Here is a 14,829-nt window from a genome sequence, read left to right on the forward strand (position 1 = left end):
GAAAAGATCTGCAAACATTTTGCAACTTTGTGAAAGTTTAGTTAAGCTAGAACCAATATTTTGTATGTTAAAAGTGTTCTTATTAGTTTGTGACATATGCTTTTTTGAAATTTTTGAAAAACCACCCAAAAACGCTTAAACTTTTGTCCGACATTTCATGAATATTTTGAGTGTACTTTGCTCAAAAGTGCGGTAGTTTCAGTAGAACAAACCAGTTCAAGGAAATGTTTGTCACTGAAAAGCGAATCATTTTACGTGACTCCACAGTAAACTACCCGGTCGGAAATTTTCGTGGAATTTTTTATTATTATTTATGAATTCACATCATTTTTAATATTCGATTACTTCAAGATTTAATCCGGGACCAATTTAATCGTTTCCCTACTTTTTCGGTATGTTCGCTCTTTTGTCTTCTTAAGTTTTGTTGAAAACTCTTACTTTTTCAGTAACGATAAGAGCTACTTCACACTCGCCACCATTCTCCTCCCATTCGAGACGACAGACTAAAACAAAGGTCTATAAAAAGAAACGATAGTGGTCAGTTTTCTCTACAGTAACCCCTGATCATGTTGAACGTTCTACTGGATGTTGTCACGACTACACTGGCAAGTGCCATTAATTTGGAGGATTTTAGGGTTAGTTGTTTTGCCATATTTTGGAACTCCAGTTTCATTGCAAAAAATATTACAGCACTGCTTCCTGTGGGCCTTAATAGTCGGAATATGTCTTGCATTTCTTCTTGGCTTTGGAATGGGCGCCAACGACGTGGCAAACGCGTTTGGGACATCAGTTGGATCAAAGGCGCTCACACTGTTTCAGGCATATTGCCTTGCGACAATATTCGAGACACTTGGTGCAGTTCTAGTTGGATATAATGTGATAGACACTATGCGAAGAGGTGTTGTGGATGTGGCGGTTTATAACAATTCGGCCGGTGATTTTATGGTCGGACAGGTCGCTGTTCTTGGTGGAACTGCCACGTGGCTTCTCATCGCCACTTGCCTCCAACTTCCAGTTTCGACAACTCATGCAGTTGTTGGTGCGACACTTGGATTTTCGATTGCTTGTAAAGGATTTCAAGGGATTCAATGGATGAAGGTTGTGAATATTGTGGCATCCTGGTTTATTTCACCGATTTTCGCTGGAACTGTCTCATTGATACTTTACTTGTTTGTGGATCATGTTATTCTGAGAACGGTGAGTACGCTTTTGCTCGAGCTCTGAAAATGTATTCCAGAGGTGCGACTGCCCATTTTGGAGGAAAAAATTGCAATTTAATAAGCTGGAGTCTTTAAACATTCTTGAAAATTTTAGTTGTATTCTTCTGTGACGTTCCAGCATATTGGAATATTCCGAGTAATTCAAAACAAACTTCTCATTTTCCGAAGTCTAACATTAAGCGAGAGAGGAATGTCTAGCCCTGTACCCTTGTCGGAGAGCTTGTTCAATTGTGATATTTTCAGTCAAACCCCGTGGCCAATGGTCTCATGTGGCTGCCAATTTTCTACTTTGCGTGTCTCACATTCAACATGTTCATGATCTCCTATCAAGGATCAAAAGTGCTTCATCTCTCGAATGTTCCTCTCTGGGCGGCTATCGTAGTCAGTTTGGGAGCTGGAATTATTGCTGCCGCAGTTTGTTATTTTCTTGTCAACCCAAGGATAAGAAAATATATTGCAAGTGAGTATCTTGTAAGACACATCTTAAATGTAGGTAGTGTTTTTTCAGAAGGAAAAGAAGCTCGCGAGTCTCCCACATCATCAGTTGTGATATCAGTGACTGGAGATCCAGAACTTGATAAGGTTGCAATTAGAAGTGAATCTACTACAACAAATGCCTCGAATAGTTGTGATTCTCTACAGACACCTTCACCATCGGAACCACAAGGAAGTAAGGATATTGAAATAATTTTAAGCGTTACTGGCGATGTTTTATACATCAGACCTTCATTACTGTATTTCAGAAATTCGAAAATTCTTCAAATGGCTCTTCCCGGATAAGTCAAGAGTTGAAAGCGAGGACACATTGAGAATGTTCACATCAGTGCAGGTCTTGACAGCTTGTTTCGCAGGATTTGCTCACGGAGCCAATGATGTTTGGTAAGAGTTTTCAGCGAAAAATACCCTAAAATTCAAAACTGACCGGTCTTTTTTTGTACAACTTCTTATCAATTTGGTTTCGTAATTTATTTCTTTGCTTATCAGAAAGTTGATCACGAGCCAAATTCGACCATTTTTCTCGGAGTGCGTTTCCGGGGAAAGGAAGCGAATTAATATTTGTGAACTTGGGGGGGAGGTGCTGATTATCGATAACCTCTAATAATTAAACACTCCCAAATGAAAAATTACTATTTAGAAAGCGCTCTATGGCGAAATGAAAACGCTCCGCCCATAAACGTTGGGTTTCGTTATGTGCTGGCGGCAATGATTGCAGTTGTCAATGATTTTTAGGTCGAAACTTATGAAATAAAAAATCGTTATTAGCTTACAAATACACTAGCATTTTAAAATCATTATTTAAACATTAGGCGAAAATAATTGAAAACTTGTGAATTTACTATTTTGTCGCCAGTTCCTAACGAGACCTAACGTTTCGGGGCGGAGCGTTTTAATATTACTGTGGAGCGCGCTTGCTCTTCGATTTGAAATGGTAAATTTTTCTGCGTCCACATAATAATACATTCTCTAATCTTTTCGGCAATATAATTTGGGAAAAATAGAAATTATTTAAACGTGCTTACTGCGCTTATTAGTAATTTTTCTCAAAACCAACTGTCAAAAATAAAATTATCTTCATTTCCAGTAATGCAATTGCTCCGCTTGTTGCTCTCATCGCTGTCTACCGTGATTTCGATGTTTATCAGAAAAAGGAGACTCCGATCACTGTCCTACTCTATGGAGTTTTTGCAATTTGCGTCGGTTTGTGGTGTCTTGGACACAAGGTAAGTGTCAATCAGATTCCTCGAGCATTATCTACCGTGGGATGACCGAAAAAAATTGATACTGATTTAATCGGATTAACAGAAAGATCAGAAGAATAGTAACTCTTGATTTTTAAAAATTTTATATTACGGGAAAACACAAATTTCTGAGAATGCGTATTGCCTAACATATTAGACGCGCAAGATATCTCACAGCAAAAACTACAGTAACCCTTTAAATGAGTACTGTAGCGCTTGTGTCGATTTTTGAAATGAATCGATATTATTAAAATTAAAAAGAGGAAAATTGAATATCGATGTCACTAATCGAAAAGAATAATCTATTTCAAAAATCTAGCCCGTAAATCGACACAAGCGCTACAGTACTCATTTAAAGGGTTACTGTAGTTTTTGCTACGAGATATCTTGCGCGTCTAATATGTTGCAAGATACACATTCTCAGAAGTTTTTGTTCTTATAATAATATTTTTACTGATTCTGAAATTCCAGGTAATTCGAACCGTTGGTACGAACATGAGCGAAGTCAATCCAGCATCAGGATTTTGTATTGAATTCGGAGCCGCTGTCACAGCTCTTTTGGCTTCTAAAATGGGACTTCCCATCTCTACAACTCATTGCCTTGTCGGTGCAGTTGTTGCTGTTGGAAGTGTGAAAGGAGGAAAAGAAACTGATTGGAGCCTTTTCCGTAATGTTGCTTTCTCATGGGTTGTCACTCTTCCAGTTGCCGGATTATTCGCTGCTCTTTACATGTGGCTTCTTCACTTTACAATTCCTGCTAGATACGCGTAGATTTCTAATTTCTAAAAAACTTCCCCCCGATCTCATACCTTATTTGTGCTGCACTATTCAGTCACTTAATTCATTCAATTCAAACACCTGTAGGTCTCATATTTTGATTTAAGTAACACCATGAAAACTGTAAAATGAATTATAATGCATTTCGATAAATACAATGAAGCATAAAAGACACGTGTATTTGATCCGTTAATTGTGTTGTTGATTGTTTTTTCGTTATTATCCCGTTTCATAAATCCTTGGAGTATTCTGAATTCCAGTCACGATCAAACACATTTTGCAATCGTTTTGTGGCCGACGGCTGACGAACGACCATCGCGACTCCGGCTGTGCTGATGAAATAGTCTCCTGACCAGTTTGATGTACCTGTAAAAAATATGGTTGATATGGGAAAAATTGAAATTTTCGTGTTAAATCGAAAATTCGTTTTTTTAATGTTCAGAAAATTAACCATAAATCAGTTTTTTAATCATATTTTGTGTGTTGTTGATGGAACCTACATTTTTTCTAAACAGAAAAAAATGGCCAAAAGTACTGTAAGTAAGATAAATTTCGAAAAAATAAAAACCACTTTTTTTATAAACCGAAAACAAAAAATTTAGATTTTTCGAATTTTTAAAAATCAAAAAAATTTTGTTTTGATTTTTACCGGAAAAAACCCCCCAAAAATTGTATTTTCACTTCTTAAATTCAGAAGTTTGCAATTTTTAGTTTTTTGGTCCAAAAAAAACAATTTTTGCCAAAAAAAAAGGGCAGCCCTGGTTCAAATAACCAATTTCTATCATTCTAATTTTGAAAATTTCGTATTAAAACATAAAAATTAGGCATGATAATTTTTATATTAAAACGAAATATTTTCTCAAAAACTTACCAATGTAAGCAATATCCTCCGTAACCATATACTTTGCATGATTCACCCGTGTAAATGGAATTTTTTCTTTCCCATTCGGAGGAACTGTGAATATTCTCACTTGAACCTGTCCGTGTTCTGTTCGATTGTATCGTGGAAGTCCGTCGGTTATTGTTTGAAGACTTTTCAAAAATGGTATCATTTCTTTGCGAGAGTGATCCCAATGTGAAATAAGCATTCGAACATTGACTCCACGATAAGCAGCGTCTCGAATAGAATCATCGATTTCTGGCCAAAATCGGTTCGATTTTTTCATGTAAAGCGTTGATGGAATATAATCCATGACAGAAATGCACACGCTTTTTCGTGCATCTTTCATTATTTTTTGAATTGCTGCAAGATCATGCTCTCGGCCTTTCGGGTTGAATGGTCCAGGAGAGCTCTGGAAAAACAGGGGAAATTAAAAAAAATTGTTGAAAACTTCTACAAACCGATATGAAATACTCGGCAGGCTCTCCGTCCATTGTCAATTTTGCCATACTCGAGAAATTGAAAGGAGTCCGATAGGAAATTGGCCATTTTTCAGGAATCACAGAGTCATTTTCTCCAAGTTTCCAGTAAGCAGCAAAGATCTTGTAAAGATCCGACGCAACACATGGGCATTCTTGGAATACAACACCGACTTCTTTCACTTCACTCAACGATTTCCAATCCATATTTGCAGATCCTATATACAATGTTGCAATATCGGAAAGTATAAATTTTGTGTGAATAATTCCAGATCCAATGAGCCGAGTTACGTTAATTTCTCGAACTTCTGCAAGTCCTTCTTGGACGAGATACGCCGATTCTTTGTTATCCGAGAGATTTGATGCTCCATCTTGAGCAATTCGAATTTTGACTCCACGTTTTCCAGCTCGTATTATTGCCTCATAGACTCTTCTACCGTATACAGAGGATTTATAATCAGAAGTGTTGAGATTCCAGTACATTACAGAAATGTCCAGATATCTGAAATAAGAATTTTATAAAAGAATACAAGAAGCCATATTATTGAGTTTTTGAATCTTAAAACTCGCCGAAAAAATTTCCAATTATCAAAATGAAAGCTTCTTATGAGCTCGTCGAGGAAAAATTCATATTACTTAACCAAGAAACATTAATTTAAATTTTTTCGCGAATTTTTTGAAATTTTTCGCACTATTTCTGCAAAACTCACTGTTTAGAGTTATCAATTATATTGATCCACGCTTCAGCGGTGTGGTTATTAGTTTTAAATGGTAATCCGATGGGAATCGATTCGACTAAAAATGTTTTGCAATCGACAGAGCATCCTGTTGTTAATTTGATTGGAGAAGCCAGGTCTTCTTCGTTGAATAATGGAAGAAAAACGAGAGCAATGATGAAAAGAGACACTATTGAAATTGGAACGCACGCCGGTTTTATTATCCGATTTCGAGAATTGCTGAAATAATTTGTTTGATTGAATGAATTTCAGGCGTGGAAAAGGGTGCGGAGGAAACAGGGAACACGTGATTTAAAAAAAAGCGTTTTGATAGAGGTTTTTACAGGAAAACTTCCCTCTTAGCTGAGTTTTATTATATATTAGCCATTAAATTATGCAAAGTCGAAGCAGCTAAATCTTGAAGGTGAATTAGCGTTAATGTGGGTTTTCTCTTTAAAACATTTTTTTAATTTTAGAAATGCCACAAAAAAAACGAAAAAAAATCGATGAAGAATGAAAAACCTCAACTTTTTTCAAATACGATTTCGGATAATTTCTGTTCCAATTTCCTTTATTACTCACAATCAGGCGCGAAATTTAAAAAAAAAAAAAATAATAATAATAAATTTTAACAAAACCATGGTGCCCGGTCTCGACACGACAAATTTTTGTTAAATGCAAGCGAGGCGCGCCTTTAACAAGTGCTGTAATTTTAAACACTCGTTTCTGCGGAATTTTCAGCTATTTTTAAAATAGTTTTTTAAAAATACTTTTTCACAATTGAAATAACCCAAAAATTAAAAAAAACGTGAAAAAACTCTGAAAATCTAAATACGAAAATGCCACAGAAACGAGAGTTTTGAATTACAGTACTACTTAAAGGCGCACAGATGTGCGCATTTAACAAAAATTAGTCGTGTCGAGACCAGGTGTCGTAATTTTTGGCGGTATTAATAAAATAATAAAATTAGAAGTTCGCCTGATTGGTTCAAAAGTGGGTGGAGCGAATCGCTGATTGGTTTTGATGTTTTCCTTTTTTTCAAGTTGAATTTTTCATTCTTTTTCGTTTTGCCTCCGGTTTTCAAAGCGTGGGAGCAAAATATGTGATTTTTTTTCAAATTTATACCCTCCGATCGTAAACTTGTTATCCTGTTGCTGATGATCATCTGAGAATTCGGATCTAATCGACCAAGAATCCATGAAAATGAGGTAAACTCATGAATAGTTGATTATGGGGGAAGCGTGAAAAGTGAGACAGCAAAACGCGAAAAACATACCCACACTTACAACACCTCTTTTTGGAAGATTCTTCGTCGTAATACGGACTGTGCATTCCGTCACCACCGCTGTTTTTACTCGTTGGAACTTCTATTCGAGTGTCGAATAAATCCATTTCGAAGTTTGTCATGTCGGCCCGCCCATCGTGCGTCTGAAAAATTTTAATTTAAAAAACAGGTGAAAATTCGAGAAATTGCTCGTAATACCTCTCCTATTGGAATCATTTGAGTGGCAAATTGGCGCGCGCGCGATTATTCTGGTTTTAAAATATTTCAGGTGAATAGAGATTCAGATGAGCCAACGGAGGTACATGGAGGTGAATAAATACGGGGAAAAGGGATCGAATTGCGTGCCCTGCAGATGGCGTTGCTAGTGTTTGGGTGTGTGTCCGGCTTATCTCTTGCCTTCTCACTTCTCTCACCGCTCGTTTACTGCCCCCTCTCTATATTCATCGGGTCTCTGTCGAGCGACACAAAAGAGAGCCAACGGCTTCAATATATAATCGTTGCTCTCCTTCATTTGGAGCTCCATTGCAGTGTTCTAGGAATGTGAGAAGAAGAAGAAGAAGAAGCCAAATGTAAAACATTAATCGAATTTTGAAATTGTTTTTTCCTCATCCTATTTTGCAAAAAAAAACTTTCATGACTCTTATAGCGGGAACACAAAATTCTGAGAATGCGTATTGAGCAACATATTTGACGCGCAAAATATCTCGTAGCGAAAACTACAGTAACTCTTTAAATTGTTACTGTAGCGCGTGTGTCGATTTACGAGCTAGGTTTTTCCAAATAATGATCTAAAATTATTTTTTTATCGATAAAAAATTGAAATTAAACAAAAGGGGAAACTAATACGAAAAAAAAATTAATGAAAATGGAGCTTCCCTGTAAAGCGGCACTAGTGCTACAGTAGTCCTTTGAAGAGTTACTGTAGTTTTTGCTACGAGATATTCTATACATATTTTAAATTTTGCAAAAAAAATGGCTGAATTATTTTTTAATTCCCACAAGTTACATAGGTTCGACATTTTTGCGGTTTTCGGCTATTTTAACTGGGCTGTCTTGATTATTTCTTTAATTTTCGATTTGAAAAACTATTTATAAAATTTTCCGTAAAGAAAACTCGATAACCAGTAAAACTTCAAAATTGATCTGAAAATCTACAATTTAACATTCAATTAATATATATTTCTTGGTGAAGAATGTTTTAAAATTTGGTGACTCGCTCGCTAGAGCGGGAATTCAAAAAAATAATTCAGCCTTTTTTTTTGCAATTTAAAAAAAAAATCACAAATATATTTTACGAATTTTTATACTTATTCAGGAAAAAATCGAAGTTTAAAATAATTTTTTCCTTTCCTATTTCGGAAAAACTTACATGACGCATAGGTCGATCGTTAATTAAAATAGTTGTCATTGGAATTTCTGAAGAATTTTGAAACAAGGAATATTGAAAATGGTCAAGCAGGAGCTCTCTTCGATTGAGCACAATACTCTCTAATCTAGCTACTGATGGGCTCTGTCGACATCTCCGTTGTTGCCGGAAATTGATCAATCTCAGAGGCATCGGTTAGTGGCTTTGGGCAACAGAGAAGAAGTTTTTTGAGAAGGTTTCGATGTTTTAAAAGTTGTTCGCTTTTTTCGCACACTTTTTTTTATCGAAAAAGCGAAAAAGAATTGTTTTGTCCAAAAGTACAAAAAAAACTGAAAAATCTACAGCCCTGCCACAAAGTGTTTAGATAGCAAAGAGATATGAGAGTGTGAGCCCTCTCTGAATAATTATTTTGTTTTGGGAGTGAGAGCACTGAGCAGACGAGACTTGCTCTCGCTGCTTACAGCTGGAAATCACGAGAGCCCTGCCGCCTATCCCCGCCGAAAGCAGAGCAAAGCTTTTTGAACTATAATTTCTGAAACTCTCGAAACAAACCTCCATTCTCGTGTTTTTCCTTTCACCGTTTTCTTCCTTTTCGTGTGGCGTCAAATATGTTCTGCCACTCACCATTGACCTGAATCCTTCAATTTTTGTTCGAATTATTCATAAACTTTACCGAAATATACTACTTTTTGGAATTGTTCTACAAAAAAAGATTCAGAAACAAATATAGACTTGCCAGGTAAAACAATTTATTTCAAGATGTCAATTTAAATGTTTTTCAAACATGTAAAAGAGAGCCAGAGAATAAAATAGGAGTTGTTGGATGAAAAATCTCGTCAGTCGAGTTTCAATTAGAAAAAAAGCTTACGAAGATCAATTGCGATTCAAGTACTCTTAAATATTTACTCAGCCAGGGGTGAGCATTGAGAGAGTGGGAGAAAAGCATGATTCTACGTTGAAAAAAGCTCATTTCTAAAAGTCGACGTAGAGAAGTTTTGAATTTTTTAGAAAACAATTCAGGAGGTAATAAGATAAATAAATTGTCAACAGTGGGGATGGTTATATTTTAATACAAACAGTTTGGTTGTAACTCAAATACTTAAAAAAAATATATAATGATGTGGGAAGAGAGGATGAAAAAAAATTGAGATGGGAAGAAGTTGAGATTGATTTAGAAAAGACCTCATTCACAGAACGTAGAAAAATAGCAATTTTTGGAAAAATGAAAATGCAACCATAGGAGTCTACCATCCTACTTTTGAAAATTGGCAATAAGAAGTGGAGAATGAGATATAGAAACACCAGTACATAACAAACTTCCTAAGCCATTTAGGCTTCAACTTCCTCCGATGCGTCCATTTCTTCTCCCTCATCATCTTCGTCGTCGGCAGCAGCTCTAGCAGGTGCTCCTCTGGCCTTCTTTCTTGGAGAAACATCTTCGTCGCTTTTGTCATCGTATTCGATTTCATCCTCATTCGACTCATCGGAAGCATCCTGAAAAAGAAGATAATTTTGAGAATATTATTATATTCAAACGATCGATTACCTTTGCAGATCTCTTTGTGGCGGCAGCACGAGTTGGTCTGTTGCTGCTTGGTGGACGTCCTCTTCCGCGAGTAGAAGGAGCACCTTTCTTCTTCTTTCCGAAGTCAACGTCATCTTCATCCGATGGTGCGCCGTCAGAATCCGAGACGTACTTTGTGATCTTGCCCCGTGGGGGCTTGCGTCCCTGGAAAAATGAATATTTATATAGACCATAAGCACAAAGAAACTCACTCTGAAAAGTTTTCCAGGAATTTCATCGTCGACTTCGGCGAGAACAGTGCTTGTGTCAGAGTTTGCGTAATCGATTCGGTTCGATGTTGAACGACGTGGTCTGCTGGCTGCGATTGACTCTGGGTTAACCGCCGCCTTCGGCTTTGCAGCCCTCTTTTTCTCAGAAGCCGCAGCCTTTGGAGTCGCATTTGGTCCTGGTGGTCTTCCGCGTCCTCTTCCACGTCCACGCCCAGAAGGTGTAGCAACTGGAGCTACAGTAGTCTCGGCAACTTTCTCTTCAGCAGCTTCTGATTCCTCGTCTGCGGCAGGAGCTTCAGCGGCATCCTTCTTTTCTTCGGTATTAACAACTGGCTCATCTTTCTTTTCTTCGGAAGAAGCTGGAGCTTCTTCTTTTTTGTCTTCGACGACTGGTGTCTCTGGAACTTCCTTTTTCTCTTCAACTACTGCAGCAGGTTCTTTCTTCTCTTCAGCTGCGACCACCTCTTCCGATTTTTTTTCTTCCGGTGCTGGTGCCTCTTCTGATTTCTTCTCTTCGGTGACTACAGGCTCAGGCGCATCCTCTTTCTTCTCTTCTACAACTGGTTCCTCTTTAGCCTGAAAAATCTTAATTTAACTTGGCTTGGCAAACATCAACTCTCTAGAAAAGTAAACAACTAACAGCTCTCATTCTTTCCAATTTATAATGCATATAATGTGGAAAAACCTTTTCTTACTTTCTTTCTTCGAAATTTAATATATTTTTGAGCTTTTCGCTTCCATCGCCTCATTGTTGCTATGGATACAACATTGCTCGCGCGCAGCAAGTCGTAAAATACGTTTAATTAAAAAGTTATACTCTGTCGTTTCTTGAACTAACTGATAAATACATATTTAGAAATGACGTAAACAAATTTCATACTTGATATTTAAATTTCAAAAAAAACTAACCGCCTCGACGGCAACTTCTGCAGGTTCAGCTGGAGCATCATCTGTTTTCTCATCCTTCTGACTTTCGGTGACTTGAGCAGCAGGGGTCTCTGATGTAGTGGCTGGCTCTTCCGACACTTTAGCTTCAACGACTGGCTGAAAAGTAAAGAATTATAAAAACTGCATCTGATCCTCATAACCGAACCTCTTCTGTTTTCTTCTCAATGTTCGTGTCGCCATTTTCGTGGGTAGAACTACCGTTGATTTCGACTGCTGCGCTTTCATCTTTCTTTGCTGAAAATTAAGTTTAGTTTCAAAAAATGGCATTGTTTTAGTTTACCTTCAAGGGAATCAGCAATAACCTTTTCAGCTTTGGTTTCCTGGTTTGAAACCTCGGGTATGGTTGCAGTTTCGGCCGACATGACTGAAAAATGATGATGTGAGCAAAAAAGCATAACACGAAAAGAGATAATAATCGTTAAAATAAGGAAAAATGTAGGTACGATTCGAAAAGAAAACTGTGGATAATATTTGCATGCAATTTCAAAGCGATCATACTGTATGTACTCAACAAACCTTAATAATTTGATGCTGAATAATTGATTTTCTACGACAATATTAGTGATTTAGAGCTAAGGTAAAGAAATAACTACCATCTTTGTTTGAAAAACCTATCTCTACTGAATAAAACTTAATTTCAAAGCTGTGAAATACAAATTTAGGAATTTAGGAAAATTTAGGACCATTCGTCAACCTAAATGCTTAAAATTTACATATTTTTTAATGAATATTTTAGAAAAAAACGAGTATTGTTCTAAAAAATAAACATTCATTTATTTGGCGCACTAATTTAGTCGAATCAAGAGTGTCAAAATTCGAAATTTATTTTGGCGGGAGGTTTTGCAATGGTGACCGCGACGCAGGGTAAACGCGTCGCGTGTCTGCGTAGCGACTCTGCTCATCATTGTGTGCGATACTCAGCCATTGATGCCGTTGCCGATTTATGGTCTCTTCTCTGCCGCAACTCTTCCCTGTTTCCCCCCTCCAATCGCTGTTTTTTCGATCAAAAAGTGATCGACTCGAACACAAATTTTATACAATTCACGTGACAACTCTCTTCCTCGATTACAGATTTTTTTTTCGTGTTTTTACATTCTCACCGATCTTACTTTTATCTTCATTTCTATTTGAACAACTTTCAGATGGCTCCGCTATTTCCCGATTTCCGCAAGATGCGAAAAAGGATGAAGCGTTCGCTCAACTACGGAACAAAACAGCCGGCGTCACTGAATTATCCACTATCTCGTAAGTTAAAAAAAAAATGTCAAAATAAAAAAGTTTATTCATTGAAATATAAATTTTTCTCAAAATGTTTCAGCTTTTGAACATTATTTAATCAAATAAAACAATGCTGCGGTACGAAAATAACCATAGTTTAAAATTTTACAGAACTTGTGGTAGACTATTTCGACAAAACATCCACCTTCGATTACATGGAACCTAACACATCGGCAATGATTTCAAAATGTGGCTACGCTGACCCGTGCACACTCGTAGTCGCCCTTGTCTATTTGGATCGTCTACGAGTTCAGAAAAAGGCTTTTTTCGAATCTACTGACCCGGTTTCCCTGTATGTACCTGCTCTCGTTCTCGCCTCGAAGTATATGCACGATGCTGATACCTACGACCGCGTTTCTAACTCAGAATGGGCTGAATCACTGAAAATGACACCGGAAGATCTGAATGCGAAGGAATGGAATTTAGTAAAAAATCTCGTATGTTTTTTTTTTCATCCGCAAGTTTTCATCAATGAAAATTTTTTTTCAGGATTGGAACGTAGCTGTGAAGAACGACGAATTTGAAAATTATCTAGACAATATGGAGAAATGGGTGGCTGGATCATTTGTAGAGAAGAACGGGTTTATGACATACAATGAGCTTTTGCAATTGGTGAGATATCTTTATTTTATAAATCACTGAAAAATTGAAATAATGTAGGAAAAAATACTCACATTCTGGTTTTTCTACATAAAATATAAAAAAATTTTGATTGACAAATTTGATTTTTTTTTCAATTTTTTTTTTCGGAAAACCTAATCTTTAATATCGTTATTTCATTATTTTCAGTCGTCAATGGTTCCTATTATGGACATCGTCAAGCAATTGATTGAATTCATCAGCTCCACATCTCTTATCTACTGCTTGACTCTCGCGTTGATGTCGACTACCTTGTCCACTGTTTCCGAGCCATCGACCTCAGCTGACGTCACTTCACCAAAAGACAACAATCAGACTTTCTCGCCAGTCTTCCTGTCGCCACGAACCAGATCCCATCCTAGCACCACCGAGTTTGGTTTCGAATTCGATGAAAACGAGTGGACAGTCGAAGAAGACGTCGAGTTCGAGAAGGAGAATGGGACATCAACCGATTTATGTCCATTTGAATCTGCTCGCCGAGCCATCGATAAATTTCGACTCGCCCTTTCCCCATATCTCTCGTGTTACCGCCAGAGTTTTGAAATATTCATAAAATAGTCGTTTTCACCATTATGTAATCAAAACGTATGTGCCTTGATAATTGTGAGTAATAAGTCCCCACCCAGTTCAATTTTAATTTTTACCCCCTTATGCAGGTCTTAACACAATTCTTTTTGTATGTTTTCCCATCGTTTTTTTTCTCCAGAAAATGAATATCAATGATACCAAATAAATACGGTATTTTGTATTCAGTTACGATTCGTGAACTTTTCTCACCATGGCGCGAAGTTGCGTGTGACTTTGTCTCTGTGTGTGCGAGTATTAGGAAAGACTGTTATCGGTTTCAATGTTAGTGTTAGTGTCTGCTAATTTGATTAGTCGATGATGATAACCAGCGTTTGAAAATGGGGGTAAATGACACGACATGAAGTGAGCACACCGAGAGATTGCTCGTGAAGTATCGATTTTGACGGAGACACTGTCAAAAAGTTCTGCTCATTTTTATTGGCTTTTTTAAAACTGTTTTTCTTGTTTTTTGAGCAGCACTTATGTGATGTCCATAGGCTCACAAATTATATGTTACATTCAAATTTATTCTTTTGAAATTGGCTGCCAAGTAAGCAGTTTTATTTTAAAAATGTAAAATCTCAAAAGAAAATTTGAATTTTGTTTTTAAAAATTCACATTCCTTGATTTTTGTTGACTTTTTAAAATTTAAAATTATGATAGTGCTTCAGTTGAATCTGGAAAAATTTCAGAACTCTTACATTTGACTTATCGGTTTTTTTTCAGTTTTGTTTGACATTTATCAATAAATTGATCGTATTATTCATTTATTAGACAACTCCCTCCATCAAGAAGGGAGTGCATCAAATCTTCTTAAAGTTGAACAATTCTTTGTTTTAATGGTTTTAATTTTTATTTAATGTTAAAATTATAATAGTTTTTAATACGAAACTTTTGTTCAATTTTAAATAAAAATATTTAATTAAATTGCTAAAGTAATTTTAAATAAAAATAAATTCTGTCTCTGCCAATATGAATACCGTAGTGATTTTAAAGGGGATATTTCAATTTATTCGGGTGGGTCCCACCACAAGACTTAAAAAATTGCAATGCGCCTTTAAGGCTACAGTATTCGATTTCAGCGCACAAACTTTTTTGAACAAAATGAAAATTATAAATTAATTAAAACAAATTAATTTA

At 36.6% G+C, this 14,829-nt stretch overlaps 4 protein-coding genes and 1 non-coding gene across 6 annotated transcripts; 2 read left to right on the top strand and 3 right to left on the bottom strand.

Annotated features, from left to right (window-relative positions):
* Window positions 1-281: 281 nt before the first annotated feature.
* pitr-5 (Phosphate transporter) lies at window positions 282-3,915 on the top strand. The gene is made up of 8 exons (NM_072422.8): window positions 282-392; window positions 447-635; window positions 691-1,197; window positions 1,464-1,680; window positions 1,729-1,890; window positions 1,964-2,099; window positions 2,803-2,941; window positions 3,431-3,915. Exons 2-8 carry the CDS (start codon window positions 567-569, stop codon window positions 3,728-3,730), a joined length of 1,530 nt encoding a protein of 509 aa, NP_504823.2. The 5' UTR covers window positions 282-392; window positions 447-566; the 3' UTR covers window positions 3,731-3,915.
* F09G2.8 (putative phospholipase D F09G2.8) lies at window positions 3,868-9,094 on the bottom strand (the record flags this gene model as incomplete). 2 transcript variants are annotated; one of them, NM_001269151.3, is made up of 6 exons in its annotated part: window positions 9,016-9,094; window positions 7,089-7,240; window positions 5,806-6,051; window positions 5,078-5,597; window positions 4,608-5,028; window positions 3,868-4,102 (listed from the first exon to the last, which is right to left on the bottom strand). In NM_001269151.3, the coding sequence occupies exons 1-6, from the start codon at window positions 9,088-9,090 to the stop codon at window positions 3,966-3,968; spliced, it is 1,551 nt and encodes a 516-aa protein (NP_001256080.1). In that variant the 5' UTR covers window positions 9,091-9,094. The 2 variants fall into 2 exon arrangements, with proteins under 2 accessions (NP_001256080.1, NP_001122905.1); NM_001129433.6 differs by lacking the exon at window positions 9,016-9,094 and adding an exon at window positions 8,467-8,673 and having other exon boundaries at window positions 3,966-4,102.
* A 103-nt stretch (window positions 9,095-9,197) lies between these two features.
* On the bottom strand, window positions 9,198-11,569 carry attf-2 (AT hook Transcription Factor family). The gene is made up of 6 exons (NM_072424.8): window positions 11,486-11,569; window positions 11,351-11,439; window positions 11,167-11,301; window positions 10,240-10,833; window positions 10,010-10,192; window positions 9,198-9,957 (listed from the first exon to the last, which is right to left on the bottom strand). The coding sequence occupies exons 1-6, from the start codon at window positions 11,565-11,567 to the stop codon at window positions 9,793-9,795; spliced, it is 1,248 nt and encodes a 415-aa protein (NP_504825.1). The 5' UTR covers window positions 11,568-11,569; the 3' UTR covers window positions 9,198-9,792.
* Window positions 11,570-11,668: 99 nt separating this feature from the next.
* Window positions 11,669-12,012, bottom strand: F09G2.14. Its single transcript, NR_102035.1, has one exon. It is a non-coding gene; the product is annotated as a small nucleolar RNA F09G2.14 (small nucleolar RNA).
* A 335-nt stretch (window positions 12,013-12,347) lies between these two features.
* Window positions 12,348-13,869, top strand: F09G2.2 (Protein CNPPD1; the record flags this gene model as incomplete). Its single annotated transcript, NM_072425.8, has 4 exons — window positions 12,348-12,450; window positions 12,595-12,920; window positions 12,973-13,095; window positions 13,273-13,869. The coding sequence occupies 4 exons, from the start codon at window positions 12,348-12,350 to the stop codon at window positions 13,678-13,680; spliced, it is 960 nt and encodes a 319-aa protein (NP_504826.2). The 3' UTR covers window positions 13,681-13,869.
* Window positions 13,870-14,829: the final 960 nt, after the last annotated feature.

Source organism: Caenorhabditis elegans, chromosome V (assembly GCF_000002985.6).
Source record: "Caenorhabditis elegans chromosome V".
Classification (NCBI taxonomy): Eukaryota; Metazoa; Nematoda; class Chromadorea; order Rhabditida; family Rhabditidae; genus Caenorhabditis; species Caenorhabditis elegans.

Excerpts from the sequence above, each read along its gene's own strand:
- pitr-5 (NM_072422.8), top strand. The coding sequence starts at position 567 with ATGTTGAACGTTCTACTGGATGTTGTCACGACTACACTGGCAAGTGCC. Across the intron at positions 636-690 it reads TTAATTTGGAGGATTTTAGG|CACTGCTTCCTGTGGGCCTT; the intron begins GTTAGTTGTTTT and ends AAAATATTACAG. Across the intron at positions 1,891-1,963 it reads ACCATCGGAACCACAAGGAA|AAATTCGAAAATTCTTCAAA; the intron begins GTAAGGATATTG and ends ACTGTATTTCAG.
- attf-2 (NM_072424.8), bottom strand. The coding sequence starts at position 11,567 with ATGTCGGCCGAAACTGCAACCATACCCGAGGTTTCAAACCAGGAAACC. Across the intron at positions 10,834-11,166 it reads CAGAAGTTGCCGTCGAGGCG|GCTAAAGAGGAACCAGTTGT; the intron begins GTTAGTTTTTTT and ends AAGATTTTTCAG. Across the intron at positions 9,958-10,009 it reads CCACAAAGAGATCTGCAAAG|GATGCTTCCGATGAGTCGAA; the intron begins GTAATCGATCGT and ends CTTCTTTTTCAG.